At 55.5% G+C, this 27,757-nt stretch overlaps 1 protein-coding gene across 2 annotated transcripts in view; it reads left to right on the top strand.

Annotated features, from left to right (window-relative positions):
- The window catches only part of FGF18 (fibroblast growth factor 18), a 35,380-nt gene extending 12,135 nt beyond the window's left edge, over window positions 1–23,245 (top strand). The window contains exons 3-5 of one of the 2 annotated variants that reach the window (XM_013990660.2): window positions 3,447–3,627; window positions 14,974–15,075; window positions 22,134–23,245. In XM_013990660.2, coding sequence (XP_013846114.1) covers window positions 3,447–3,627; window positions 14,974–15,075; window positions 22,134–22,486 — 636 coding nt within the window. In that variant the 3' untranslated portion in view covers window positions 22,487–23,245. Of the gene's footprint in view, window positions 1–3,446; window positions 3,628–14,968; window positions 15,076–22,133 lie in introns of both variants that reach the window. The other variant, XM_003134056.5, reaches the window with a different exon arrangement.

Raw genomic sequence — 27,757 nt, 5'->3', positions numbered from 1 at the left:
CTGTTGGGCACTCTGCTTGTCTGCGTGGTAAGGTGATAAATGGTGAGGCTGATTTTGGCTGCCTGGTTTTCCCCATCATAGCCATAGTTATCCAGCCAACATGTGCTGGGTGCCTCCTGGTGGAAGAGCTGGAGATTCAGGGATGAACCAGACGAAATGGACTCTGGGGACAGTAAGCCATGACAGTGGTGTCCAGAGGCTGTAACCGAGCCTGAGGCTGGAGGGCAGGAGGCACTTCCAGAGGAGGTACCTGAGGACCGGTGTCAGCCAGGCAGAGGGGGCCAGGTGCCTTTGGCGGAGGACCCGGCATGTGCAAAGGCCTGGAGCACCCCTGTCCCCGCCCCCCCCAACACACACACACACACACACACACACACGGAGGTCTTGCCCAGGAAGCCCAGGGGTCTCCCTGCCTTTTCAAAAGGACAGACTCTGTTTCCATGTCAGAGGCCACTCTGCTGCCTCCCTGCGGAGGCAGAGATGCGGCCACAGAGTGTGGCTTAGATGGTGGAAGCTGGGCAAGATGGATTGTTCCCCCACATCCCGGGGAAGGGCCACTGGATAGCCCCTGCTGACCCTGGGTCACCCGTGCTGCCTCTGTCCAGTGGGCCAGGGAGAAAATCGTTAATGGGAGGCCGGCTTCTGGGCCAGGGCTGCTCCCCTCGGGGGCCTGGGGTGAGGAGATTGGTTTGACCTCTGGTCGATAAGGTCTCCTGTGAGCAGGAGGAGATCCGGAGGACAGGGAGGAGGGCTGGAGGCCTGCCCTTGGGGGAGGGGACAGGGCCGGACCACCTTGGGAAGCCATTCCAGAAAGATCGCGAGCCATGGGGTGGGATGGGGGGCATCTTTAGGACACCTGCCTGCCAGGTGTGGGCCTCGAGGGGCCCTGCGGCTCTACGGTCCCTCAGCCTCAGGATGTGAAATGAGGCCGGTCCCGGGGTCAGTTTGGGCCGTGAACAGGCTGGCCATTGCCGGGAATGGAAGTGAAGAGTATACATACTTGGTGGGCCAGCGGCCAGGCCCGGAGCCACCAGGCTGTGCAGCTCAGAGCAACCTACTTAACATTTCTGAGCCTCAGTTTCTATATCTGTTAAATGGGGGCAAAAAACACTCCTGTGTCCTAGGGTTGTTGAGACGATCAAAAGCACTAACATCCTCCCAGACTGTAATCTGAGCAGCAGAAGGGCCTCATCTCTAAGGACGGGCGCGTGTGGGAGCGTCTGTATCCTCTCAGTAGTTATTTCTACCGGGCAACTGTTCTAAGACTTTGTATGTTTAATCTCCGCAGCAACCCACGCGGCGGGTGCCATTGTCACCACTCTCCTTTTGTAGGGGAGGAAACCGAGGCACAGAGAGGTCGTAACTTGCCCAGGACCCCTTCGCTAGGGAGTGGCTCGCCCTGGGTTTCGAACCTGGGTCCGGCTCCTGATCGCACTGGTGGGGCAGGTGCGGCCCAGTGAGGTGGGGCTGAAGGCAAGCACTTTGGGGCCACAAGGCCTGGGGCGGACTCTATCATTGCCTGCTCTGTGGCCTTGTGGGTTCCGCTGCGGAGCCTCAGTTTCCTCATCTGGGCTGTGGGAGGATGCTTCTGCTCTGAGGATGCTAGCGAAGGTTAAATGAGGTAGTCCAGCTGAGGTGCCTGTGGGGAGGGGTGGGAGGACGTGGGCAGGTCACCCAGGGCTGGGGTGGGAGGACACAGAAGCCTGGCCTGGGCATGGGGTGTAGCGATGAGGAAAGCACAGTCCTTGCCCTGGGGAGCTCACAGCTGAGGGGTGAGACAGCGCTCAGGCTCCCCTGATTCCAAGAGCTCCCCAGTGGCCTGAGTGGCATCACGATCTGATGGGAATGGGGTCTTGCAAGCCTAGAGCAACCCAAGAACGCTGTCTAGACTTGAAGGATTATTCAGCTTTCTGGCTAAGATGGCCTGGGACAGGCGAGCAATGAGCAGGGCAGAGGAAGACCTAACTTAATGCTAGATGGGATAAGAGGAGTCCAGATCTTCTCAGAGTTCACTTGTTCATCCCTCTATTGACAAATGTTTGCATTTCTACTGTGCTGTGTGCTGGGGATATAGCAGCACACAAGTGGCGGGGCAGGGGGTGGGCAAACAAAATCAGATAAATCGATGTTATGTCAGGTTGATCGATGCTAAAAAGCAAAGCATAGTTGAGAGCTGGAGAGTGACAGAGGTGACAGAGGTGGGGCTGCCTCAGAAAAGTGGTCAAGGAAGTCCTGCCTCAGGATGTGACATTTGAACAGAGACCTGAATGAACCAGAGGAACCAGAAAGCAAAAAATCTGGGAAAGAACTAGGAAGTAGAGGAAAGAGCAAGTGCAAAGGCCCTGGGGCATGTGTGCCTTTTGTGTTTGCAATGCTCAGAGGCCCAATAGGGCAGCCGGTGTAACTGGTGGGGCGAGAGGAATGGTAGGAAAAATGTTGGGGGCTCACCTTGCAGGCCCTTGAGGCCTTCATGGGGACTTTTATCTAAACATGATGGGAAGTCCTAGAGAGTTTGGAGGGGGAGGATTACATAAGGTGACTGGCTTTGGTGGAAGATGGATGGCAAGGGGGAAAGAGGAGAAGCAGGAGGCAGGTGAGGACGCAGGTGCAAGTTGTCCAGGTGAGGGGCCGTTTCGGGGAAGGGAGCCTGGAGAGATACATGCTGGTATAGCCAGCAGTGGCTTCCTGGCAAGTGTGGTCAGGCATGAGCTCAACCTCTAGGGATAAAGGGAATTTCAACGTGAGCTGCCCAGCAAAGTCTTCTCCATGAGGGCCTGAAGATGTGGGCAAATGCTTGGTGGTGGTGGGGAGTCTGAGGACTCTTGGGGTACGGAGAGGAGACACCCCACCCCCAGCATGAGCTCTTGGGGGAGAAGTGACAGTGGGCTCTGGGGCATTTGTTCCCAAAACGGAAGTTGCCAGGCCTACCTCCTCCCACCCAGGACCTAAACAGCCATTATAGGCCCTCTGTCCTCCCTCTCCCATCTCCATACTGACTTTGGTACCTTTCTTCCCATGTGCTCACTTCATCCTCACAGCCACCCTGGGTTGTGGTCAGGGCAGGGGCTCTGCCCCACTGTTTCACTGGGGAAGAATCTGAGGCAGAACAGACCGTGTGCCCAAGGTCCCGTGGAAGTCCTCTGCGCCATATTTCTTGCTTTCATTTGGGGTCATGCTGGAAAGATAGCAACCTTTGTCAGCAAATAGACCTTGAACCTGAATCTTAGCTTTGCCACTTCCTGGCTGAGCCACCTTGGGCAGGTGCCTCACCTCTCTGAGCTCCAGTTGCCTCATCTGTGACATAGGCGAGGTAAGCGGGCACGTGCCAATGCCTGGCCCAGAGCTGGCACAGGAGGAGGCCCTGGCTCTTTGCTGTGAATGGGGTTCCTGCGCACAGCGACGCTCGACTTCCAGGGTGGCTCACTGTCACCCCTTTCCCTGCGCAGGTGCTGGCAGCCGAGGAGAACGTGGACTTCCGCATCCACGTGGAGAACCAGACGCGGGCTCGGGACGATGTGAGCCGTAAGCAGCTGCGGCTGTACCAGCTCTACAGCCGGACCAGCGGGAAGCACATCCAGGTCCTGGGCCGCAGGATCAGTGCCCGCGGCGAGGACGGGGACAAGTATGGTAGGTGCCAGCCCCTCCTTCCCCCTCTCCCCACCCCTTGCACTGTGAACCCACTCTGGCCTCTGAGACCTCCGGTTCAAATCCCAGCTCTGCCACGTCCTGGTGCTGAGCCTTTCTGGGTCTCGGTTTCCTCATCTGTAAAATGGGGATGCAGTCGTGCAGCCCTGAGAGCCTTGTTAGGAGAGTAATAACGGAAGACACCCTCTTGCTGGTAAATGCCCCATTAAGGCCAGTCGTCCTGGGTATCAGTGGCTTGCCTGATGGCCTAAAAAGGTTGCTGCTCCCAGTGGCATTGCTCACCTGCCCCAGGTTCAGATACTCAGAGAGGTAGGAACTCTGGGGAACTGCTTTTTGGATGCTGCTGGTGGTGGAGGAAATCTGCCTGGTGTGAGTGTGTGCACATATGTACATATGTGTGAGCTGTGTGCGTATGTGCTCAGGGGGGGCTTGAGCTTGTGCACCTGTGGGGCATGAGCACTCACAGCACTTTGGGCCATGGGGTCTCCTTGACCCGCCCTTGACCCCGGAACTGCACAGCTTTCCTCTGGGGTGTTTAGGAACCATCACCTGCCCCAAGCTTCCTCTGCAAGGGGTCTGGGAGATGTGCGACCCTGACTCCCTTCCCTCCCCAAGCCCCCCACCCACAGAGACCCTCATCAGTGGGGGAAGCAAGCAGGACTCCTCCTTCCTAGAGCTTGGAGGGTGGATTTGGGGCCAGACCCTGAGCAAATACTGACCGTGTCCCTGCTACTTCCTGGCCTCCCAGACCCAAGCTCTGGGAGGTGTCTCAGGCCCCAGCCTGAGCTGGGGGGAGCTGGGGCTGTGGGTGGCAGGCTGAGGCCAGGGTCCTCTGTGTGTGAGTGTGTGTGTGTGTGTGTGTGTGTGTGTGTGTGTGTGTGTGTGTGGCTGAGCCTGCCAGCCTGGGCTTTGCCGAGATGGTGCCCCGCCTGCCCGCCAGCCCCTGCCCATTGCCGTCAAGACATGACAACAAGACAAATACTTTCTGGGACCTTTTATCTTGGACACCATTTATTTTCCCTCAGCCCCGGGGCAGGACTGACCTCATGGTAGGGCCCAAGTGTGGCAGCTGCACTGCCACTGGGGGCTGGGCCAGGCCGGGCAGGGCTGGGCCACGCCGGGCTCCCGCTTCTCCAGGCCAGCTGCCTCCCCTTCTCCTCCTGCCCCGTGTCTCTTTCCGGCCTCCGTTCCCCTCCCTCCCTCTGCCCCCTTCTTCTTTTCTGGCTTTACTGGCATTTCTCTCTTTGAGTCGTTCTCCCCTCCTGGTTCTTTCTGCCCATCTCCCAGTCTCCCCCCTCGCCATGATCTGTCTCTCTCCCTGCTTCCCTCCCTCTGACCACGGCTTTCCGTCCCTCCCCCCACCCCACCTCTCCCAGGCCCTCTGCTGGCCGCCTCTCTGGGGCCTCGTCTCTCTGGGCCCCCCTCCGCGGGCGCCTGGCTGTGCGGGGCAGATCCAGGTGCGGGTTTTCCCTGGGATCTGCTGTCCAGTTGCTGCCAGGGAAGGGGCAGCTGGCTGGCTGGGGCGGGAGGGAGGTGCCCGCCTGGGGAGTCCCGGGAGCTCTCGCTGGCCCCTCCGGGCTGGGAGAGTACAGGGGGGTCAGGCTCTGGTCTGGACCATCTGTCCAGGCTCTGAGATAGGAGTCAGGAGTTTGGGAGGGAGAAGGGGCCAGAAATGGCTGGCCCCCCGCTCCAGAAACCACTTGCCGCCTCGTTCCCTCTGCGCGAGCTGGAGAGTCAGGGGAGCTCACCTGCCGTGACCTTGTCTTCTCTGGGCCTCCCTCTCCCTTCTGACATCACATGGGCGAGGCTAGAGCTGTGGCTCTTACACATCAGCGTGCCTCCGAATCACGGAGGGAGCTCGTTAAAATGCTGATGCTGCTTTGGAGGCTCTGGGGTGGGGCCCGAGCTCTGCATTTCTAACGAGCGCCTTGGGGCTTCGGGCCACCACCCTTGGAGCGGCCACGGCCTTGCCCATCTTGGCTTCCCCTCCAGCTCCACAAACTCTCAATCGAATGATTCTCTGTCGAGACATATGTTTATCACTCCTCCAACCCCCTGACACCCAGTGCAGCAAGGGGACCTAGCTGGCCGAGGAGGCTGCTCCCTTTAAATGTCGCATTAGAAACGCAGATGAGGCAAAGGGACCCCATCTGTGAGCCCTGGGAGAGGAAGTGAGACAATGGAGCCAATTGAGGCTTCCAATCTAGATAATCAATACAAATATTATTGGGAGGGTGATTTATGGGGCCAAGGCAGCCAGGAGGATGGGGCTGCGTTAGAGGGCGGCCCTGCCTATGGGGGAGGGGAGGCTATGGGTCCTTAGTCAGGCCAGGGGGCCCAGGACGGTCCAGGAACCCACGGCCTCCTTCCCAGAGCTCTGTCCAGCTGAAAGCAGGGAGTAATCTGAGACCCGCATTCATACACAGCGAGAATGCCGTCTGGGAATTTCAGCAAACATCAGGTCTAAACCATCCCAATAAATGCCTGCAGTCTGGAATCCCCACAAACCCTTGGAATCTCAGATGTGAGTCTGTAGGACCTGCAGAATCTCAGATTCGATGGCCTCCTGAGGCACTAGCCTCCACGGGCAGGTGCAAGACCCAGGCCCACCTTTGTCTGGGGGCCCTGCCTGGGAGCTCTCGGTCGGCTTTACAGTGGCAAGCAGTCTTTTGTGAAATCTGCATCGATGTAGCCAGGCTTCTAGACCAGGCTCTTCTCCAAGAGGGTCTCCCCATGGCTCCTGAAGCTTTCCCAGAGCACTTGGAGGGCCCTGAGGGTGGCTATTTCACATATGAGGGACTTTCTTAGCTTTGGCTTGGAGAGAGAGGTTTGGTAGCCAGGGGGCTCGAGGTTTAGGTAGTAAGTCCCCCTGGCTATGCGGGGACACGGGGTGGCGGGGGGAGGCCCCCTGCCCATCTGGGATTATTACATCGCCCCTCCCTTTCCTGCCCTTGGTCCTTCCTGGTCCCTGCTGTCTCGCAGGTAGGTGCTACCTTGATGAAACCGCCCTGGACCAGCAGGCAGGATCCCTAGCTTCAGTGGCAGCTCTGCCATGGAGCAGCTCTCAGTGCCTGGGACGGGCATGTCTGGCTCTGGGCTCAGTTTCTTCACTTGCCAGAGGAGGAGGAGAAGGCTCTACTCCACCTGCCTCCAGCTGGGATGTGGGGGCATCAGCACCCCCTGGCTGCAGGAAGCAGGGCTGCTGGGTGATGAGACTTGAGTCTTAGCAGAGGAGAGGTCACCCGGGCCAGCCTTCAGGGAGGGATGGGGGCCCCCCGCATAGGGGATGGTGCTGTGGGGGCCCTTTGGCTTTTATAAGTCTTGTGATTGGCTGTTCCTGCCTGCTTTCATTTCAAGAAAGGACTTCTCTACTTGATAAGAACAAAAACCCCGAACACCCAAGGTTTTGCAGTAGGCCAGCCTCCAAGACTGACAGTGGTCAGACAGGCCTGAGCAGGCCCCTGGAGGTGCTACGACAGCCAGGGAGGTGGTCTCTGGCGAGGCTGAGCCTGTGGCCTCTGGAATCAGAAGGGATTTGAAGCTCGGCTCCATCACTTACGAGCTGGAGACCTTAGCTGTGAGTTAGCCTTTCTAATCCTGGTTACTCTTTTCCAAATCGGGGTATTTGAGATGAGAGGCTACCTTATGCTCAAAGATGATATATGATTACTAGAGCAAGACCATTCATAATAAATAACCACCTGGACTCATTGCTGTAATACGGGGACTGGGGGATCCGTCGTGGGCTCAGATCAGGGTGCCCCTCACGGGAACGGGTCCCTGGAGCTTCCAGAGGGATGCTGCCTCTCTCTCATCAGTGGGGCCTGACGAGCTGCAGGGAGAAGAGGCTCCTTTAGCATAATTCCACGCAGCAGGGTTGTCTGGCCGCGCTCTGGCTGCCGTCTCAGGCTGGATGTGGAAGAGTGTTTGGATCCTTCTGTTGGGTGTGATCTGGTCTCTCAGGTCACACAGGGGTCCCTCTCTCACTTGGTGATACAGCGTTGAGGGAGACACACCTGGTCCCAGTCCTCAGGGGCTCCCAGGCCAGAACCCTTGCTCTTTCCTAGGGGCTGACTCTCCATTAAGAAGAGCCTGGGCCCCTCACTCTCTGGGTCCCCTCAGGCCCTTCCTGTCCCTCCCTGCACCTGGGTTTCCTCACGTTGTTGGGGAGGCAGGGGGCGAGGCATAGAGCTGGTACCCCTGGGATTCCTCCAGCTTGGCTCTGGCTTAGTCTGTGATTCCTGCTGTGTCGCCGTTGCTCACTCAGGGTCACGGGGTGCCAGCCTGCCTCCGGCATGGGCTATGCCCCACGAGGCACCCTTCCTGAACCCACCCTGGCTCACCCTTGCCCCTCTGAGAACACGAGCTCCTTGAAAGCAATAAACATTTTGCAGACAGAACACTGTAAACCAACTGCAATGGAAAAAGTAAAAATCATTAAAAAAATAAAAAGCTTTTTGCCTAGTACATGGTCTGTCAGAAAGCAGGTCCTCCTTAAAAGTTACTAGATGGGAGTTCCTGCTGTGGTGCAATGAGATCGGGGCATCTCTGGAGCACTGGGACACAAGTTTGATCCCTGGCCCGGCATGGCTTGGCACCACACGGGTTAAGGATCCCTCGTTGCTGCAAGCATAGGTTGCCGCTACAGCTGCATCTGATCCTTAGCTCAGGAACTCCATATGCCGTGGGGCGCCCACAAAATTTTAAAAAAGGTTACTAGGCGAATGAGTAAACATAATTATGGGGCAACGCACAGCACAGTCAGAGGCTGACTTGCGTGTCTCGCCCAGGAATGTATGTGGGGTCTTTCAGAGCTTTTGCTGAGCTGGTGATGGAAGTGGGAGGGGGCCCTCTAGTCTCCTTTGCCTCATCCTGGTACCTGCTGGAGGGCCGTGCTTCAGCAAGGGGCCAGGTCTTTAGGGCTGCTTGGTGTGGCTGAGGCAATACACACCCCTGCCCCAGCCCCCCAACTTTCTCTCTGAGTCTGATGCTCCATGCAGCAGTCCAGAATGTGTCAGTCAAAGGCTCTCATCTCATTCAGAATGAAATCCAAGTCCTGGCATGCCCTGGCTCCTGACTAGCCCTCTAACTTTGGATTCCACTGCCCTCCTCCTCGCCTGCTCTGCTGCAGCCCCATTCAGCATCCTGCCCCTTGAACATGACTCGCCAGGCCTCTCCCCAGCCAAGGGCCTTTGCTCCAACCTCAGGCCGGAGTGCCCTTGCCTTTCTCCCGCATGTCCTCAGCCTTTTGCTCCCTCCCTTCACTCAGACTACTGTTCAGTTGTCCCCTTACCAGAGAAATCCTCTCTCTGTCCTCTCTTCCTAGCACTTCTTGCTACCTGCCATTCCATTGTGTATTGGTTACTTGCTCTCTGCATTTCCCGCTAGAGTGCCACCTCTAAGGCTAGGCGGCTTCTGTCTCCCCATGCGCAGAGCCAGCCACAAACCAGTGCTCAATATATGCCCGAGCTGGTGAATTCGCTGGGAGTGTGGACGGCCCCCTGCCCCCTGCCCTGGGCACAGAGCTCAGCACACAGTAGGTGGTTGGGGAATCCGTGCTTCCTCCCACCTCCTCTCCCGTCCTCCCTTCCCGCCAGCCTTGCATCACGCAAAGGTGTGCGGTGAGCCACAGAGCCCGAGGGCTTCTCCCGGCTGGGAAGGGGCATTCAGATCTCCATCTCAACCCCTTGCCCTCTGAGCACCTGCCCCATGACTTCTGTCCCCAGTGAGGAGTGGCCACCCACCCCTGCTGACTCTGCAGCTCAAATGGCCACATGAGGGCTCCAGCTAGGATTAAATATAGCTCCTGATCAATCCTATCGATTCTTTCCCTCTTTCTTTCCAGCAAGCCCACGTGGCCTGCCAACCTCCTTGGGGGACGTTAGGAGAAAGGGAACCATGAGCACCTTTGGAGAAAGGCCACAGGGGCGGAGGTGTGTGTGTGTGTGTGTGTGTGAACAGCAATGTTGAAACATCTCCAGAAAGGATCCTTCCCCCCGCCCCCACTTCTCTCCTCTCCCCTCGACCTGGTCCCCCTTCAGAGGGGAGGAAGGGAGCACTGATTCCGTCTGACCTTCCTGTGCCTTTTGTAGCAAGGACGTTTCCTTGCTGGAGGATGATGCCTGGAAAGTGGCCAGCAGCCCTGTCAGCATCTGAACTGTAGCGGCCAGCCGCTGCTGGCCACCCTGTGCTTGGCCTGGGTGCGGGCCGGCTCTGAACAGCATCTCACTGGCTCCCGGCTCCTCGCTGCTCTCTCAGGTCTTGGGGGCTTTACCCCGAGGCTTGGGGGAAAAAGAAACTGATTCTCCAGCTGAGTTTCTTCTAGTTGCCTTTCTCTGGGTCCTGTCTCCTGTGTTCCTCTTTGTATGTGTCTCTCGGGGTCTCTGCCGCTCTGTATTTCCCCGCTGTTTCCTACCCTTCAAACCCAAAGTGTTCAAGGCGAGGCCCTGGATTGCGTGCAGGGAAGCACGGCTAGAGAATCCTACCGCAATCGGCCAGTCAATCCAGCAAAGTCAGTTCTCCTTCCTCTGCCATCGCCGGCCTGCCTGTTCCGCTCTGCCTACTTCTGTCTGAATCTCTCTATCTCAGACTAGCTCCGGCGTTACTCTGCCTGTGTTCCGACTCCTGGTCCTCCTGTGTGATGCTGGATTGTAACTTAACTGCTCAGTTTCTTCATCTATAAAATGGGCGTGAGAGTTCCTACCTCATAGGGTTGTTGGGGCATTTCATGTTCAGGCTCTAAGCACAGGGTCTGACGAATGGTAGATGCTCAAATAAGAATTAGCAGTTATTTTGTTCATTGTCATTGTTACTCTGGGCATTTAAGAGAAATCTGGGGTGGGGCGGGAAAGACAGTGTGGGTTTTTCTAGAGAGCCTTTCTTTCCAGCTCCTTTGCTTTCTCCTTCCTCTTCTCCCTTGTCTGCTTCCCTCTCCGATGCTGGAGAAGGGACTGGGCCCTTCGAGTTCCCAGCACCCAGCCATGGGCAGGCGCTGGGCTCCTGCTCCGTGGCCCCTGGTGGGCCTGGCCCTGTGGCCTTTCCCTTCGGGGAACTGAGCTGTGGGGGCCCCCCCATCCTGTCCTTGCTTGTCTATCTGGTGCATGCAGCCTTTCCTTCTGGTCCAAACCAGATCTGAAGCCATTTCCTACCTCTCTGGCTGTGGTTTAAACCCAGACTTAGCTGCTCCTCTAAGCTCCCCCCATATCCCAGAATCGTCTAGAAGGTACCTTCCTCAGGATGACCGTAGGCACCCCTTCCTCCCTCCGGGTCCTGTGGGGGTGGAACTGGGGAGGTCTGGACCCCAACCTTTGGCTCTTTGGGCATCCCCACCCACAGACCTCAGCCCTAAGAAGCTGAGGTCAAAGCCAAGACCTTTCCTGCCCGCCCTTGGTGTTTGTTCATTCTCTGCTCCTGCCCTCTGCAAAGGGAGTGGCATGGAGGCAAAGTGACCGGCGGGGGAGACAGGCTAAGACCCAGATTTCTGGGTTAGCAGCCTGCCTGGGTGTGAATCCTGCCTGTTTTTATTTATTTATTTTTTTTAATTTTATTTTTGCTATTTAGGACCGCACCCGTGGCATAGGGAGGTTCCCAGGCTAGGGGTCGAATCAGAGCTACAGCTGCTGGCCTACACCACAGCCACAGCAACGCCAGATCCAAGCTGCATCTGCAACCTATACCACAGAGCACAGCAACACCGGGTCCTTAACCCACTCAGCGAGGCCAGGGATGGAACCCGTGTCCTCATAGATACTAGTCAGGTTCATTACCACTGAGCCACGATGGGAACCTCCTGAGGAGGTGACATTTGAGTTGAGATGTCAGCCTAGGAGATGAGAAGCCGCTGCTTATGGGAAACTCTGGGCAAAGCCAGCTCCAGGTAGAGGAGAAGTGCAAAGGCCCTGGGGTGGGTGTGTGCTTGGTGTGTTAGAGGAGGAGCACCAAGGGGGGGTGTGGCCAGTGGGCTGTGAGTGAGGGTGGGAGGTGGGGGCAGGCAGCAGGGGCCAGATGGAGTGCCCCTTAAGGGTCCCCGTAAAGAATCTGGCATTTGAGTGGGTTGGAGATCCTTGGGAGGCTTTAGCAGAGAGGGGACACAGTTCGTTTTCTACTTTCACAGGATCCCTCTGGCCGATGGGTTGAGAGACTGCCGGGGGGCAAGAGTGGCAGAGAGAGGAGGAGGGGATGCCAGGCTGGGGAGGAGGGAGATAGTGTCCCCCCCACCCCCCACCTGGCCTGGGACAGACGTGAGAATGGATGCGAACGGAGATGAGGTTTCTAGCTCCTGAGGGCTTCATCTGGGGGCCTTGGGGTCTTAGGTCATGAGACAAGGGGCGCGTGATGCTGAGAACCAGGCAGGCTCTGGGGCAGACCTGGTCTGGGTGGGCGGAGTCTCTCTTTCTCTCTTTCTGAGAACTGCTGCTGCTATTGCTCCCCAAAGACTTTACATAATTCTGGCCCGGCTCCCTCCTCATTATGTCATGCGCCCGAGCGGAGTCTAGGTCACTCCATGGCTTGTTGCGGTTGAGGGGGAAGAACAGATTTCTGGCCCCCTGGGTGCAGACTCTCCCCACACTGGGGTGGGGGTGGCGAGGCTTGGGGGGGGGAGGTGCAGTCGAGCCCCTCCCCAGGCCCTGCGGATGGCTTAGGCAGAGGCCAGCGCTTCCCCGACGTGCCGTGGTTGAGCAGAGGTGGGGGCTGTGCTCTGAGCCAAGTCTCCCTAGAGCTGGGGGCCCTCCTCTGGGATCCCGGCCGCAGCAAGAAGAGCCAGGCAGAGCTGAGGTCAGCCCTTCCAGCCGGGTTGCTTCTCCGAACCTCAGTTTCCTACACTGTAAAAAGGGAACCAAGACACCCACCCTCCCTGGGGATGTGCAACTTTAGCATGCAGCCGGAGCTGTTCTGAGGACAGAGGCCCTGGCAGACAGAGCTGTTTCCCTCTGGGACTCACTTGGGGTCCTGGGCCTGGCCCCTGCGGGCTCCCCCTCTTCTTACAGTTTCCTGTCCCTCCCCCTCTCCAAACCGGGAGACAATCAGAATAGGGTCAAGCCCCATCTCCACGGCAGGGGTGAGGAAACTGAGTCTCAGAGGGGTGTGGGGCTTGCTCAAGGTCACGCAGCCAGGATGGCCGTGGCAGAAATGGAATCAGACCCCATGAATCCCAGCCTAAGGCATTTTCCGATAGACTCTTGGTGTGGGGTACCAGCGACCCTGGAGGATGCCGAGGAAGTTGGGGACAGTGGGAGCACCTTGGGGAGGCCAATTCTGCTCTGCCTCTGCCTTTTTTTTCCACTCTTTTTTTTTTCTGGGAAAATAGTTTTGTTTTACAGTCATTAGGAAACTTAAACAACAGTTACTGAGCTTCCCCTATCCGAGCCTCTGAACCCAGGGTGCTGGATCCTTTATATCATTTTAGGGAAGCCTTGAAATAGCTGTTGACAGTAGGGATGACTGACTAGCCCCATTTGACAGGTGAAGAGACTGAGGCCCAAGGTCAGACAGGTGGCAAGTGGGGTCAGGAATTCAGAGCCATATCTGTGCACGCCAAAGCTCTCACCTTTCCCTTTACATACGCTGCCTTCATCAGAAACTCCTCGGAGTTGAGGACCCTTCTGACCCCCCAACAACCCCCATCCCATGGGGGCCCTGAGCTTTGTGAAGAGATACAGAAGGCAAGTCCCAGAGCTGCTCTGATGCTTGGCCCTTGGTTCCCAGGGACCAAGCTAACAGGAGACTTATAGGGCGTTTGAACTAAGGGGAACAGGCAGCCTGAAGGGCTTGTAACCCCTTATCTCGATGTTGGTTAATATTCTCAACTCCGTGTTTACTGGGGATGGGGGAAGGTGGAGAGAAGAATGTGCCCCCCACCCTTGTTCCTAGAATTACTAAATTCTTGTTAGATCTTTAAATTTTATGTAAATTCTTCTTTTTTCCCTTGGAAAGATGGGTATCATATTTTAATTAGTCGTGGTGTCAAAGGAGGGCTAGATTAATTATTGGAAATCCTGAGTTCCAGATGGTTTTAATTTTCACAGCAGGGCACCAGGGTATATATTTAAAAATTTTTTTTATTAAAATCATACCTAGTGTATTTTAGGGGCACGGAGGTACACTCTTTGTGGCTCCAAGGATACTGTATTTAGGGCTATGATTTTTGTTATGGAGAAGCAAGTCCCTTGCCACTGAAATTACAGTTTTGTGGGTGAGGGAGGGGCAGGTGCTGGGAAACAAAAGGTCAAAGGAGGGAGGGACAGAATGGGGGGGTCATAGGCAAAGAAGGCAGTTTTGGAGGGGTTGGAGGGAGGTGGTTGCGGGGCGGGGGAATGGGCCTAGGAATTCAAGCTCAGAAAAGGCACATGACCCACCAAAGTCACACGGCACCCTACTGTACAGAAAACGTGGAGTGGCAGGGTGACAGGGAGGGGGCTTGCAGTATCCCTAATTGAGGCAGTCACCCTTTGGCCACTTGATGTCCTTGTTCAGTCAGGCCTTTGGGGATCAGCTCTGGACACCCCTAGTCCGGAGGGGGGCTCTATGAAGCATGGGTGGTTTAGCATGGGGTCCCCAACTCTGGACTAGGGGATGTTGGGTCCTAATTGGGACTTCTGGGCTCCTGGGAGTTGGTTACCCCTCAGCGTCAGTGGCTTTGATTGAGGAAAGTGAAATTTTATGCAGAGAGCATCCTTTCCCCAGGGCCTCGAACCACTGCTCCCAGGCCCTTTCCCACCCAAGTGGACAGGGCACTCCCTCGCCTCCATATCCCCGGGGGGAGGTGGGGAGGGGATACTCCAGATGTTTGCCCTGGAGGAAGGGGCCTCTGACCTAAGTTTTGGAGGAAGTAGCTTGGCATTCCCCAAGGCAGTTTGTGTGTGTGTGTGTGTGTGTGTGTGTGTGTGTGTGTGTGAGCTCACGAGCATCTGTCTGATCCCTTAGGCCAGAGACTCCTGCTTCTCTGGGGTTATTTGTGTGGCTATCGGCCCTGTTTTGGGGAAGGGAGTTAAAGGGGGGTGGTTCGTGGGTGATGAGGGCGAGAGAAGGCACACCGATCTTTGGATCTTTCACCACAAGGGACAGAATGCCCCTCTGGCTGGAGCGATCTGGGTCCCAAGTAGAGTCCAGAGGAGCTGGGGGAGGGGAACAGGTGTCAGGCAGCTTCTCTCCCTGCCTGAGGGGCAGGGGGCTCCCATGAGACCTGTCAGAGCGGTCCCCTGGGCCCGATTTTGGGCAGTGTGGGGGTCCTGGGACATTGTCGGGAATTCTATTGCTGAGTCTTTAGGCCACGCCACTGTCCCCGGTAAAAAAATGTGTCTTGTTCTCCTTCTGCCTTTCGAAGCCCAGCTCCTAGTGGAGACAGATACCTTCGGGAGTCAAGTCCGGATCAAGGGCAAGGAGACGGAATTCTACCTGTGTATGAACCGGAAAGGCAAGCTTGTGGGGAAGGTGAGTGATGGCCTGGAATTGGGTGGGTCCCCTCGGCAGCTCTGGGTAGCTGGAACAGTGTGTCCAAGGCCCGGTCAGCTTCAAATGGAAGCACCTGCGAGAGACAGAGAGAGAGAGAGAGAGAGAGAGAGAGAATGTGTGTGTGTGTGTGTGTGTGTGTGTGTGAGATCGCTTCCTCTCGCCACTCCCACCTTGTCTCTGTCCCCCCAGGCGGAGGGATCCGTGGCTGTGACCCAGGGGAGCTTACAGCACTCTGATCTCTCCTGGTGGAGGTGGAGCTTGCTCTTGAGTGGGAGAATCCTTGAGGGGTTCTGGGGCTCCCTGCCCGAATGTACCTTATGTCTGGGAACAGGGAACCAGCAGGCCAAGGGCTGGGGGCTGCAGCATTGTTTTCACAATCATCAGGGGTTTACGATTCCTGGAAGCAGTGCCTCCGGAACCCAGCAGCCTCATCAGTGCTGGGCCTTCTGATTCTAGCCTTTCAGGAGGATTTTATTTCTTTGGGACAGGCTAGAGAGCTGCACAGAACACATTACACAGCAGGGGTGAGGGGTGATGGTGGACCCACAAGCCAGGGGTTCTGAGCCTCCTGCTTTTGCTGTGTGTCCTTGTTGGTGAAGCTCACACACTTGCTTCCTTTGGATGTTCCAGTGGAAGGTGTTACTGGCAGTAGCTCTATGATGGAATCAGGCCCCATGTTCCCTTCTCTCTGCAGGGACCCTGCTCACCCCCTTTCCAGCTTGTACAAGGGTGATTTCTGCTTACAGGTGGCGTGGGGAGTGGGTAGAGGGCAACCCCAGATTCCAAGGAGGACAGCTTCTGCTGCTTGGGGGCAAGGCCCAGGGTGATGATTTGCATCTGTTACACCTTGTTGGAGGGAGAGAAGCCTGATCTCAATTCCTGTTTAAGCCAGTGGTTTGGGCTTCCTGAAACCCCCAACTTTTAGTCCTCTTCCCCTCCCCCATACCCAAGTGCCCAGAGAGCCGGTAACAGGCCAAGGACCCCAGCCAGGGTATTGTCACTTATGATTGCTTCATAACAACAGGTACCAGTAGGCTCTGTTAATTGAGCACCTACTTTCTGCCTGGCCCTGGGCAGAAATGCTCCCAAATAATCCCGTGAGGTTGGTACCACCACCATCCCCCTGGCACAGATGAGAAAGCTGAGGCTTGGCCACGACCGGGCACTCCTCCCAGGTCCCACATTGGAGCGAGGCAGGCTTCAAAGCCCGGTTTGGAGTCCAGCCGCCCTGCCCACACCAACTGAAGCTTCTCAAAGAGCAAAATAATAGTAATCCGCAGAGCGCAGCCCTGGGATGCCGAGGAGTGGTTTTCATTAGTGATTCACTTTCCGCGCGTCCCGAGGCGAAGGCGAGCCGGCCGGCGAGGGGGTCTGGGGCAGGGGCGGCGGGCGCGCCGGGCGCCGGGTCCCCTGGCCTGGCCGTGCGTTTCCTGTGGCGGCGCAGCCAGCCCCGCGTCAAGGCGCTTTGTTCTCCTGCCCGCCTGGGCCGCCTCCCAGGCCCAACCTGCCTGCAGTTGTGGACTCGGCTTTCTTTTTCTTTTCTTTTTCTGCCCCCCTTTTTCGCTCTTTTTCTGTGTAAAGGAGGAGGCGCACGCAGCCCGCCGTGCCAGTGCCCGCGCGCCCCTCCCTCCCCGTCTGCGCGGTTCCCGGCATCCTGACCCCAGGAGGGCCGGCCCGGGGTCAAAAGAACAGCCCCGTCCCCTCGGGCCGCTCCCCGCCGCCGGCCGCCCTCCACCCGCCCGCCGGCTGGCCGCTGAGTCACCGCTTCCACAGGAGCCGGCTCCGATTTCCTGCCCCTCGCCCTCTCGCCCGTCATTAATATTGGGGACGGTTCAGCTGGCGGCGGGGCTCGGCGCAGCCCCGGGAGCCCCGGCCCTCCCTTCCTCTCCCCTCCTTCCCAACCCCCTTGCGGCTGCTCCCCCCATCATCCCTTCCTGCTTTCCGGGCTGGCCTGGGAGGCCCCAAGGGCATCCCCCTCGAATCCACCTGTCCCAACTTTGCCCCAGGGGCAGGTTCCCCCTGTTGGCCTCTGCCTAGCCCAGCGCCCCTCTCGCTCTCCGGCTCCCGCAGCTGGAAGCCCCAGATCTTTGGGTCCCTCTTCTGTCACAGACTCCTGAGCCAGTCAGGCCGGGTCCTGGGATTACCCTTGATGGCTGATGTGTGTTTGCTCCTTCCTCAACTCCTGCCTCTTCTGGCCTCCTACCATTGCGAGAAGAGTGTTCTTCTAGCTGCCTTCAGGCCTTGCCCCACTGCCCCCGCTCAACTTTCTAAAGTGCCCAAGGATCAGGTCTCTGCCCCCCAACCCAGCTCAGAACCAGTTCCTGGATCCTCACCACCTACCTGAGAAAGGCTGCATTCTCTGGGGAGAGGCTCTCTGCCTTCATGTCACAGACACATGGCACTGCCAGCCCCCGCTCCCTGGATGGGGACTTGAGGCTTTGTGTGTGCTGTGTGTGCCCTCCGCCAGGACTGCCCTTCCCTCCACCATCTGCCCTGAGTACTGGCTCCTTCTTCCATAGCCTCTAGTTCGTGCACCCACCCCGGAGCCCACAGCCCCTCACACAGCCCTCTCTTGCTGGTCTGCTAACCTGGATTGTCACTGTCTGTCTTTGTGCCTGCCTCCCCGGCTAGGCTGGCAGCTCAACGAGGGCCAATTCTGGATCTGTCGCACACCTGCCCCAAAGGCTGCAGAGACACCAATGAAATAGTCACGTGGTGCCTTGCTTTTTGAGGACTGACTTTTCACCTACAGCCAGAATTAGCCCCATCAGGCCTGGGAATCAAAGTGCCCTGACCTCACTGAGTCTCAGTACCCTCACCTGTAAAATGGGAAGAGAATGCTGGCACTTATCTTAGTAGGCACTTACTTAGTAAATATTAGTTACCTTCCCTTTGAAGCCGGGTCCTTCACTTTGGGGCCTCTTGACCTCAGCTTAGGCCCTGGCTCCTTTGGAGGAGGACAGCTTTCTCGGCTGCTCTTGACCCTGAGTGTTGGTCTTCATGCATCTGGCCACAGCTGGACACATCGTTGAGCCCCCAGCAGAGCCTTTTCCCATGCTGCAAGACCCTTGGCGGTGCTGCCCTCTCTGCTGCATTGAACCCATCCTATGCCAGAGCTCTTCTCCTGAGCTCCTGGGAGATAGGTGGTCCCCCCTCTCCATGCCACCTCTCTGGGTCCCACATCCACCTGACCCAGGGAGGCAGTACTTCCTTTCATTCCATACATAGTTGTTGAGTCGAGTACTATGTACTAGGCAATTTTTCGATTTTTCTCATCTGCCCCCTCCTGTGTGGTCACTGGTGTGTCCTCTTTGGGGGCAGCATAGGGCCCTCGGCCCTTTCAGGGCAGGGGGTACCATGCCCACCACCCCATCTTTGTGAAGATTGCTTTGGTGAGAAGCAACTGAAACCCAATTCAAAATGCCTTTAAGCAAAAAAAAAAAAAAAAAAAAAAAAAAGGAAAAAAAAATTCCTTTTTTTTTTTTTTGCCTATGTAACTAAAAACTTTCAGGGGGTAGTTCTAGTTTCAAGTAAGACTAGAACTAGGGGCCAGATGATGTCATCACTATTCAGTCTTCAGATCAAATAGAAGGAATCGGACTCCAGTTTGGAAAGACGGAGGTTGGAGGTGGTAGAGGGGAAAGATGATCAAATTCTACTAAGTCACCAAGGTTCTGGGATGGGCTATTCCCGTCCTCTCTAAATATTGATGATCTGCCTTGCCTGAACCAATTGAGTCAGCATTTGGGGGGATGAGGCCCAAGCACATGTGTTTTTTTTTTTTAAATCTCTGAGGGGTTGAAGAGGTAGTCAGGGCAGATGGTCAAGCCCCGGGCAGCCTACTGTTCGCTGCTTATCTGCTGGGTCTGAGTTTGTGGTGGGGAACTCATGACTGTCATAGGCCCCATGGCTCCCCCAAGGGGCTCCTGACCTCTGGAGCATTGGGAACCTCAGCTTGAAGCCCAGTTTCTCAACCCAGACGTGTATGAGCACGTGTGCCAGGCACCATGCTGGCCCTCGAACCTCCGAGAACTGGCTTCATGCTGATGGTGGCTCTGTGGTCCTGGGGCAGGCGAGGTGTTTAGATGGGCAGCGCCCACCGTTCCATAGGCTTTCTCCTCATGAGCCTGCCTGTCTGGGACTAGACAATAGAGAAGCGAGCTGCAGTGGCAAAGACAGGTTCAGATCCTGGCTCTGCCACTTAACAAACTCCATGACCTTGGGAAAGCCATTTTTGCCTCTTTGAACTATTTCCTTCTACCAGCTAGAGGCTACCTCAGCAAGTTAGGAGGATTAAACGAAATAGTGGGTATGAAATGCCTGGCCTATAGTCGGCGATCAATAAATGCTAAATGAGGAGTTCCCTTTGTGGTGCAGCGACTAGTGACCATGAGGTTGCACGTTCGATCCCTGGCCTCGCTCATTGGGTTGGGGATCCCGTGTTGCCATGGGCTGTGGTGTAGGTCACAGCCAGGCTTGGATCCTGCGTCCCTGTGGTGGTGGTGTAGGCCAGAAGCTGAAGCTCTGGTTCAACCCCAAGCCTGGGAACCTCCATAGCCATGAGTGCGGCCCTAAAAAGCAAAAAAAAAAAAAAAAAAAAAAGCTACATGAATGAGTGAATGACTGGGGAGACCAAGGCAGGCAGGCAGAGCGCTCCACCCCTCTACTCACTCTGTCCCCTTCTCAGCATATCCCCCAGAAGGGGCCTCTCATAGCTCGTGACAGTCTCAGGGACATTCGTAGGGGATCCAGGAGGCAGATTTTCTTTTTGGAGGAGAACCCATCTTTTGGTGTCCCCCCCACCCCCATCATTTCTATCCTAGGAGAACTCTCATCCATTTACCCACAGATGCTCTGAGCACCCCTGTCTTGGCTTGAGACCTGTGCTGAGCTGAGAGAGCAACTGACAAGCAACCCCGACCTCCTGAAGCTCTAGGGCTGCTGAGGGGAGGCGGGCAGATAGAGAATTGCTCTCTTGGGAGGTGGGAGGAGGAATGGATGTTGAGGGGGTTCAGATGAGGGGGTGTATGAGTCCAGTAAAGTCTGATGCTTAAGTAGAGGCTTGAAGGAAGAGGAGGAAATGGCCAGGGAGCTAGGTGGCAGTCAGGGACGGCTTCCCAGGGGAGGCGGTCCCTGACCTGAGCCTTGTAGGTCGAAAGCAATTTTCCAGGCAGATATTCTAGGGTGGGGAAACAGCCATAGAGCAGGCTTTGTCCAGTTTGCTCCGACTGTTCCATTGAGACTGGCCAAGGGACCTGGACTCAGGTTGGACAGACAGCTTCCAGAATTACTCATGAGGGCTCCCCCCTCCCCCAGTCCAGAGACCCCTGCTTTCTATCCCCCTTGAGGCTCATAGGCCCCTCCCCTGGCCCTTGGCTTCCCTCACGCAACCCCTCACTGCTGACCCCGCCCATAATGTCCTCTGGGGCCCGCGTGTGTGTCTCCCAGGCCCGCCCCCTGCCCACTCTGCAGCCTCCTCGAAAGGTCTCTGCTCCAGAGAATGTTTTCTTACCCCGTCTGTCCCTTTACTGCAAAGTTCAGCACTTTGTCTGCAGGGCCCGAGCTTGCCCTCCGCTCAAAGGTGAACGTTCCTGGAAGCTCCAGCCCGTTTTCCACTTCAAACAAAAGGCTGGAACTCGCACCTCAGTCTCCACGCACAGCCAGACCGCTGGGCTTCCAACTTGGCTGGGCATCTGTCCGTAACGAGGAGTGGGCCCGGCCTAAATTTGGAGATGTTCGTTGGAAACTCGAATGCTGCTAATTCAGGCCTTCCAGCTTTGTGTGTTTCCCACTCTTCCACATGGAGCAATTTGCCTTTCTCAAGGAAGAGATTCAAAGCCTGCTTCCCACCGCCTTTTGTGCAGATCGGATCCAAGGAGGGAGGCCAGACCGACCAAATCACCTGCTCTTCAGAAATGCTTTAGCGAGTTCCTACTGCACGCCAGGCCCATGGATACGCGTCATTCCCCATAACATCTCTGTGAGGCAGGAGGCCTTGTCCCTGTTTGGTCCAGGCGAGGAGTCCAAGGTTTAGAGAGTGGAATCAACTAGCCTGAGGTCACAGAAGGAAGTGTTAGAGTTGATGCAGCTTCGGACTCTGAATCCAGTGCTCCTTGCCTGGCAGAGTCCCCCAGGGGGTTCACCTGGGACCCAGAAATCTCAGAACCATGAGTACAGGCCTTGGAGTTTGGCTGTGCTAAAACTATTTTTAGAGGCTCCTCTCCCTCTTCATACCAGATATTAAGATGGAGCACATCCCACACGAAATGTAATTTACAGTTAACTGTGTAACGGCGGAGTTGAGTGGCAGTTGAGGAGTTGACTTCATCTCAGGTTTATTGCCCATCGGTTGGGACACCTTTCCATTGCATGTGATAGACCACAGTCTCAGCTCTTTTAAAGGAAGCAAGATATTATTGGCCCACATAACAGTGAGGTAACTTGAGCATTGGAGGCAGCTCGGTCCAGAAGCTGAAAGATGGGAGGAGGACTTGGTTTCGCTCATCCGCTTCCTCTTGGCTTCGCTTCCTCCAGGTTGGCTTTGTGGTCGGACAGAATTTCCCCTCGTGGTGGTACAATGGCTGCCTCCACTTTAGCCTTACGTGTTGTCCAAGTTTAAATCGGCCTTTGTTTTGGGGGATCACTTTATGCAGGGATCTTGAGCAACACGGATTGGATGGCTCAGGCCACCTGACTTGCTCTGCACCAGTCAAAAGGATGTTTTGATGGGTCATGTCTCCGTCTCTTGTCCTAGCGGAGCTGGGGTGGAAGCTCCTGGCTGTAGGTGGAGAGTGAAGAAGAGATGATTCCTTAAATGATGGGGGGAGTCTGTCAGTCCCCTGATGGGTGAGTGGGGAGGATGCAGGGGCCAGTATGACAGATCCAGGGAGTGAAATCGCTGAGGCCAAAGCTTGGGTCAGGTCCTGTCCACTCGGCTATCCCAAGCCTTGGCCACCTGCTATTGCCCACTCGCCGTAGCTCTGCCGCTTGCCCCTGCCCGCCCCCGTCTCACCTCCTCGTGCTCTCTCCTCCTGCAGCCCGATGGCACCAGCAAAGAGTGTGTGTTCATCGAGAAGGTCCTGGAGAACAACTACACAGCCCTGATGTCAGCCAAGTACTCTGGCTGGTACGTGGGCTTCACCAAGAAGGGGCGGCCACGGAAGGGCCCCAAGACCCGGGAGAACCAGCAGGACGTGCACTTCATGAAGCGCTACCCCAAGGGACAGGCAGAGCTGCAGAAGCCCTTCAAGTACACCACAGTGACCAAGCGGTCCCGGCGGATCCGCCCCACGCACCCCGGCTAGGCTGGCCCCGCCGTGGCCCCGCCAGGCCGCCCCAGCCCACACTCACACTCACGGAGAACTGCAATCAGAGGAATATTTTTACATGAAGAAATAAGGAAGAATTTCTATTTTTGTACATTGTGTTTAAAAGAAGACGAAAACTGAACCAAAATTCTTGGGGGAGGGGGCGCGCTAAGGATTTTATTGCTGACTTGAAACCCCCTATGACAAAAGACTCACGCCAAGGGACTGTCGTTACGCACAGGTGCTTGTGTCTCTCTGGGGACAGACAACTCTAAACTCGTCCCCAGAGGACTTGAATGAGGAAAACGACACTCTGAGAAACCAAAGTCCTTTTTCCCAAAGGTTCTGAAAGCAAAAAAGCAAAAAAAAAAAAAAAAAAAAAAAAAAAAAAAAAAGCAAAAAAAAAAAAGAGAAAGTGAGAAAGTAGTACCCCCTCCCCCCAACAATTCCTCTCCCCCCTTTTCCCCAATCCCCTCTCCCTGCCCCAAACTCCAACAAAAATCGCTCTCTGGTTTGCAGTCATTTATTTATTGTCCGCTGCAAGCTGCCCCGAGACACCGCGCAGGGAAGGTGTGCCCCTCGGAATTCTCGGCGCCTCGACTTCCGACGACAGACGGCCTCGTCCAATCCTGGTGACCCTGCATTGCTCGCAGTTCTGGAGGATGCTGCTAATCAACCTTCCGTGACTCACGTGACCTAGTACACCAATGAATAAGGGAATATTTTAAAACCAGCTATATTATATATATTATATATATATAAGCTATTTATTTCACCTCTCTGTATATTGCAGTTTCATGAACCAAGTATTACTGCCTCAACAATTAAAAACAATCAACAAATTATTTAAAAAACCAGGAGGCGAGTGGTGGCCCGGGGGCAGGGCTCAGGCACCCTTGGTGTTTCATTCTTTTTGGTCTGAGGTCGTTTGCTCCTTCATTCATTCAGGCATTAGTCATTCATGCGTCTAGTCATGCCTTCCTCTATTCATTCATTGACTCAGGCTATGCTCCAGGCACTGTTCTAGGCACTGAGAACGCAGCCTTAGACAAAGCAGATGGAAACCCTTGCCTCCGGAAAGATTAAACTGTAAAGAGTCATTGATTCGATGGTTGACTCAGTCATACGTTCACATACACGTGTTCTCACATACATTTACTCGGCACCTCCTATGTGTCAGGGCTGTTCGAGCCACTGGGGATTTATCAAAGAACCCAAGGGAAAAAAATGACAGCCCACAGGGAGACTGCACATAGAGTAATTCTCTTGACAGCCATGATTCCTTGCTGCCTTCATTGATTTATTAATGGAATTGTTTATTCAATTGCATATATATTTTTTTAAGCCCTGACTAAGTGCCAGGTACTCATTTAGGTACTGAGAATTCATCAAGGAACAAAACAGACCCCCCCAAAAAAAAAAATGTGTATCTCCCGGAGTTTGCTGTCCAGGGCTTATGGATGGAGTCATGTGTGGCGCTCACACCCGGGTTTTGCCAGGCACAGGCTGAACAAGGCAGTGCTGGTGGTTACTGACCTCCTGGTGATGGAGCGGTCTGAGGGCCCCCGTCAGGAGGGGACTTGGTGTTTCTCTCCTCAGACTCTCACGGGTTGGAGCACGAGGAGGATGTCTGGCCTTGAACTTCCAGGGCCCTTTTCTTCTAGTTTCTCAGGGCTGACCCAGGATGTGAAGGGGGGGCAGGGGGGGATGCCGCGTTAGTCTTGGGGTGGAAAGCAGGTCAGGCAGGAGGTTGAGGGGAAGGTGCCTCTTCTAGGGTCCTGCTGCTGTCGCTTGCCTCCCTTGAAAATGCCCCCTGCCACGAGTGGCCAGAAGAGGTCCCCCTGCGGAGAGAAAGGGACAGGGGAAAGTGTAGGGGGCAGAGGGCTCCCGGGCAGGGAGGCAGCTTGGCTTCTTCCAAGCTGCCCGCTCCCTCTAGGACCTGCCTCAGTGCTCAGGCCAAACACCATTCTTGGTTCTGAGCTTCATCCCTGGGCCCTCGTCTCATGTCCTGCATGTGCCTGTGACAGCACATCTCCAGGGACTTTTGTGAAGTCCTTTCAGACACACCATCTCCTTGCGACCTTGGGATAACTGGGGAGCAATGTACTACCATTATGGCCAAGGTATAGATGGGGAGACTCAGAAAAGTTTAGCTGCTTTCCCAAGATCCCAGAATTAGTGGTGGGGCTGGTACCCAACCCTGTAGCCCCTCTAGGATTGCCATAGCTTCCACTTGGTGAGTGCCTGTGGGGTGTCAGACCCCAGCTTCCTGTCCACCTCCCCAGCTTCCAGAAAACATCCCTTGTGTGAACTGAGGTCCCTCTGACTTTCACATTTGACAGATGAACAGCCTGGGGCTCAGAGAGATCACCCACGTGCCAAGGCCTCAGTGAGCAGCTGACTGAGTCTGAGACCCTTGAGGATAATAAGTGTGATTGTAGTTGTCATTTATGGAGCACCTATTATTTGTCAGTTTCTTTCACCCTCTATTACTTAAGTGAAACAATAACCCTGTGAGATGGATATGTCCTGTCTTGGGCACTGAAAGTTTCAGAGAAGTGATAGGACCTGTGCCGAGCAACCCAAACTAGAAAATCATGGTCCCAGAATTCAGTCAATCATTCATTCATCCAGTAAAAATGTGGTTCATTCTGTGCCTCATGCTGTTTCAGGGGCTAGAGATACCGCAGGGAGCTGCACAGAGCCCCTGCCCTCTTGGAGCTTACATTCCGCTGGGAAAGATGCAGGAAGCCAAGCAGATATAGAACATGATATCAGATAGAGGTAAAGTGTAGGAAAAATAAAATGGGGTGAGGGGGCTATTTTAGATAGAATGGTCAGGGAAGGCCTCTGAAGCGGGGACCTATGCAAACACTGAGGGGAAGAGCATTCCAAGCACAGGGAACAGAGAGTGCTAAGGCCTGGAGGCATGTCTGGAATACGGAGGGGCCAGTGGGGCTGTGGCAGAATGAATGGGGGAGGGAGGCAGAATTTTGGAGGGGGCCAGACCGTGACTTGAGCTTTGATTCGGAGTGAGATGGGAGCCACATGTGATGTGCCTTACACTTTACAGGGACTGCTCTGGCTACTGTGTGGCGAAAGGTGGGCAGACTCCAGCCTGGGGCTGCCTGAGGCCAAAAGGACCCTGCACTGCCTCCTACTGCTGGCTTTGCCTGCCTCCTACCCCAGTACATCCCCCAGGGTCTCCATCCCCAATCCACAGGCAGCCGGCACCTCCCAGACCCAACACCTTGCCTTTGCTCCATCACAGGGGACCTGAGGCCAGGGGTGACTTCCTTTCCTTGGCCCTCTAAAGACTCACTGGCTGCCCAGCAGCGAGTTTCTTCGCCCGTCTGAGTCTGACTTTGGGAGATGGAGACAGAGATTTCTGGACATTTCCTGAGCTATGAGGAATGCATTAATGATAAGCAGTGGGCTGGTGGGAAGATTTCTCCATCAAGGATGACGTCTTAGGATGCTTGCTTTGGGGCAGGGGGTGGGGTGGGGTGCTGAGTGAATGTTTCCACAGTCCAGCTGAGTAGAACCCTAGTAAGAACAGCCACCACTTTTGAAGCCCCTACTATGTACCAAACACAATCTTTTGCTTTTTTTTTTTTAGGGCCACACCTGCTGCATAGGGAGGTTCCCAAGCTAGGGGTCTAATCGAAGCTACAGCTGCCAGCCTACAGCAGAACCACAGCAAAGCTAGATCCGAGCCACATCTGTGACCTCCACAATGGCAATGCCGGATCCTTAACCCACTGAGTGAGGCCAGGGATTGAACCCGTAACCTCATGATGCTTAGTTGGATTCGTTTCTGATATGCCATGACGGGAACTCCCCCAAGCACAATCTTATTGAACCCACCCAACCAGTCTTTGGGGTGGGCATTTTTAGCCTCACTTTATAAAACAGGCTCAGAGAGGCGGAATCACTTGCCTGAGGTCACACAGTAAGTAGAGAAGCTAGGTTTTGAACCCAAGTCCGTCTATCCCGAGAGCTATGACTTGATGCCAGCCTGGATGCTTGGAGCACTCAACATCTGTCCAGAGTTTCCGTCTTTCCCCCCAACCCCATGGGTCCTGCCTCAGTGTCCATCACCCCCCAACCCCCCAGAGGAGGGAGACAGATATAAACCACATTTCAGGTGCCTGATGACAGCCCATCCTTGACCCCATGGATCCTCCCCAGGATGACCGTGTCCTAGAGGTCACGGGGATCTGGGACTTAAGGCACCTGCATTTCTTTTCTGCTTGGTCACTTTGCCAGCTGTGTGACCTTGGGCACGTCACATCTTCTTTTTTAGCCATGTCCCTCCTCAAGCCAATTGTTTTTACCTTGCAGGGCCCATGTAATGTTCAAAAGAGATAGCAGGGCAAATAATTGGGGATTATGCCTGCCCAGCAAGAGCTGGAAGGCAGGCGTTTTATCCTCAATCTTTTCTTGCCATTTTCCTTCAACCTCCTCACTTTAGACAGGAAGGGAATCATGACCCAGACAGGGGAAGAGACCTGCTCCAGGGCACCCAGCGAGTTCATGACAGAGCCCGCTAGATGACCAAGGAGCAGTGGTGATGCCGATGATAAATGCAGTGGGGTATATGGGCTGCAGCCGAGGGAGAGGAGGCAGGGCTCTTTCATGGAGGTCAAAGTCAGGGGGCCCCTCCAGTGATCAGCGAGGTCCCTCTTAGCATCCTTCCCAAGTTTGCTTCTCTGAGCCAAAGAGGCAGAGTGTGGGAGAAGAGGGCTGAGGTCTCTTGATCCCGGACTCTCATCCCCTGCCCCCAAGCCCTGCAGTGGTGACATGTGCCAAGCGTTAGAAGTGAGTAAAGGGGTGCCTTGCCTAGCATTTCAAGGGGCCAGCAGGCAAGAACAGGTCCCCACACTGGGAAAGAAGTGGGTTTGGGGATGAGGGTACGCTCTCTCCTTACCTGCCACCCTTGGCGTGGTTTGAATCTGTCTCCTCCTCCTCCTTCTGCTTCTTCTTCTTCTTTTTTTTTTTTTTTTTTTTGTCTTTTGTCTTTTTGAAGGCCGCACCTGTGGCATATGGAGCTTCCCAGGCTAGGGGTTTCATCAGAGCTGTACCTGCCAGCCTATGCCACAGCCACAACAACACCAGATCCGAGCCACGTCCGCGACCCACACCACAGCTCATGGCAACGCCAGATCCTTAACCCACTGATCGAGGCCAGGGATTGAACCCGCAGCCTCATGGTTCCGAGTCAGACTCGTTTCCACTGCGCCATGATGGGAACTCCTCTGTCTCCTCCTTCTATGGCCACCCCTCCCCTGACTACTTGGGTAGGAGAGGGACGTGACACCCATCAGACACCTCCTGTGGACGGTGGCGTGCAC

This window comes from Sus scrofa, chromosome 16 (genome assembly GCF_000003025.6).
Source record: "Sus scrofa isolate TJ Tabasco breed Duroc chromosome 16, Sscrofa11.1, whole genome shotgun sequence".
NCBI classification, from domain to species: domain Eukaryota; kingdom Metazoa; phylum Chordata; class Mammalia; order Artiodactyla; family Suidae; genus Sus; species Sus scrofa.
The sequence above is the reverse complement of the archived record's forward strand: the minus strand, read 5'-3'. Positions and strand labels throughout refer to the sequence as shown.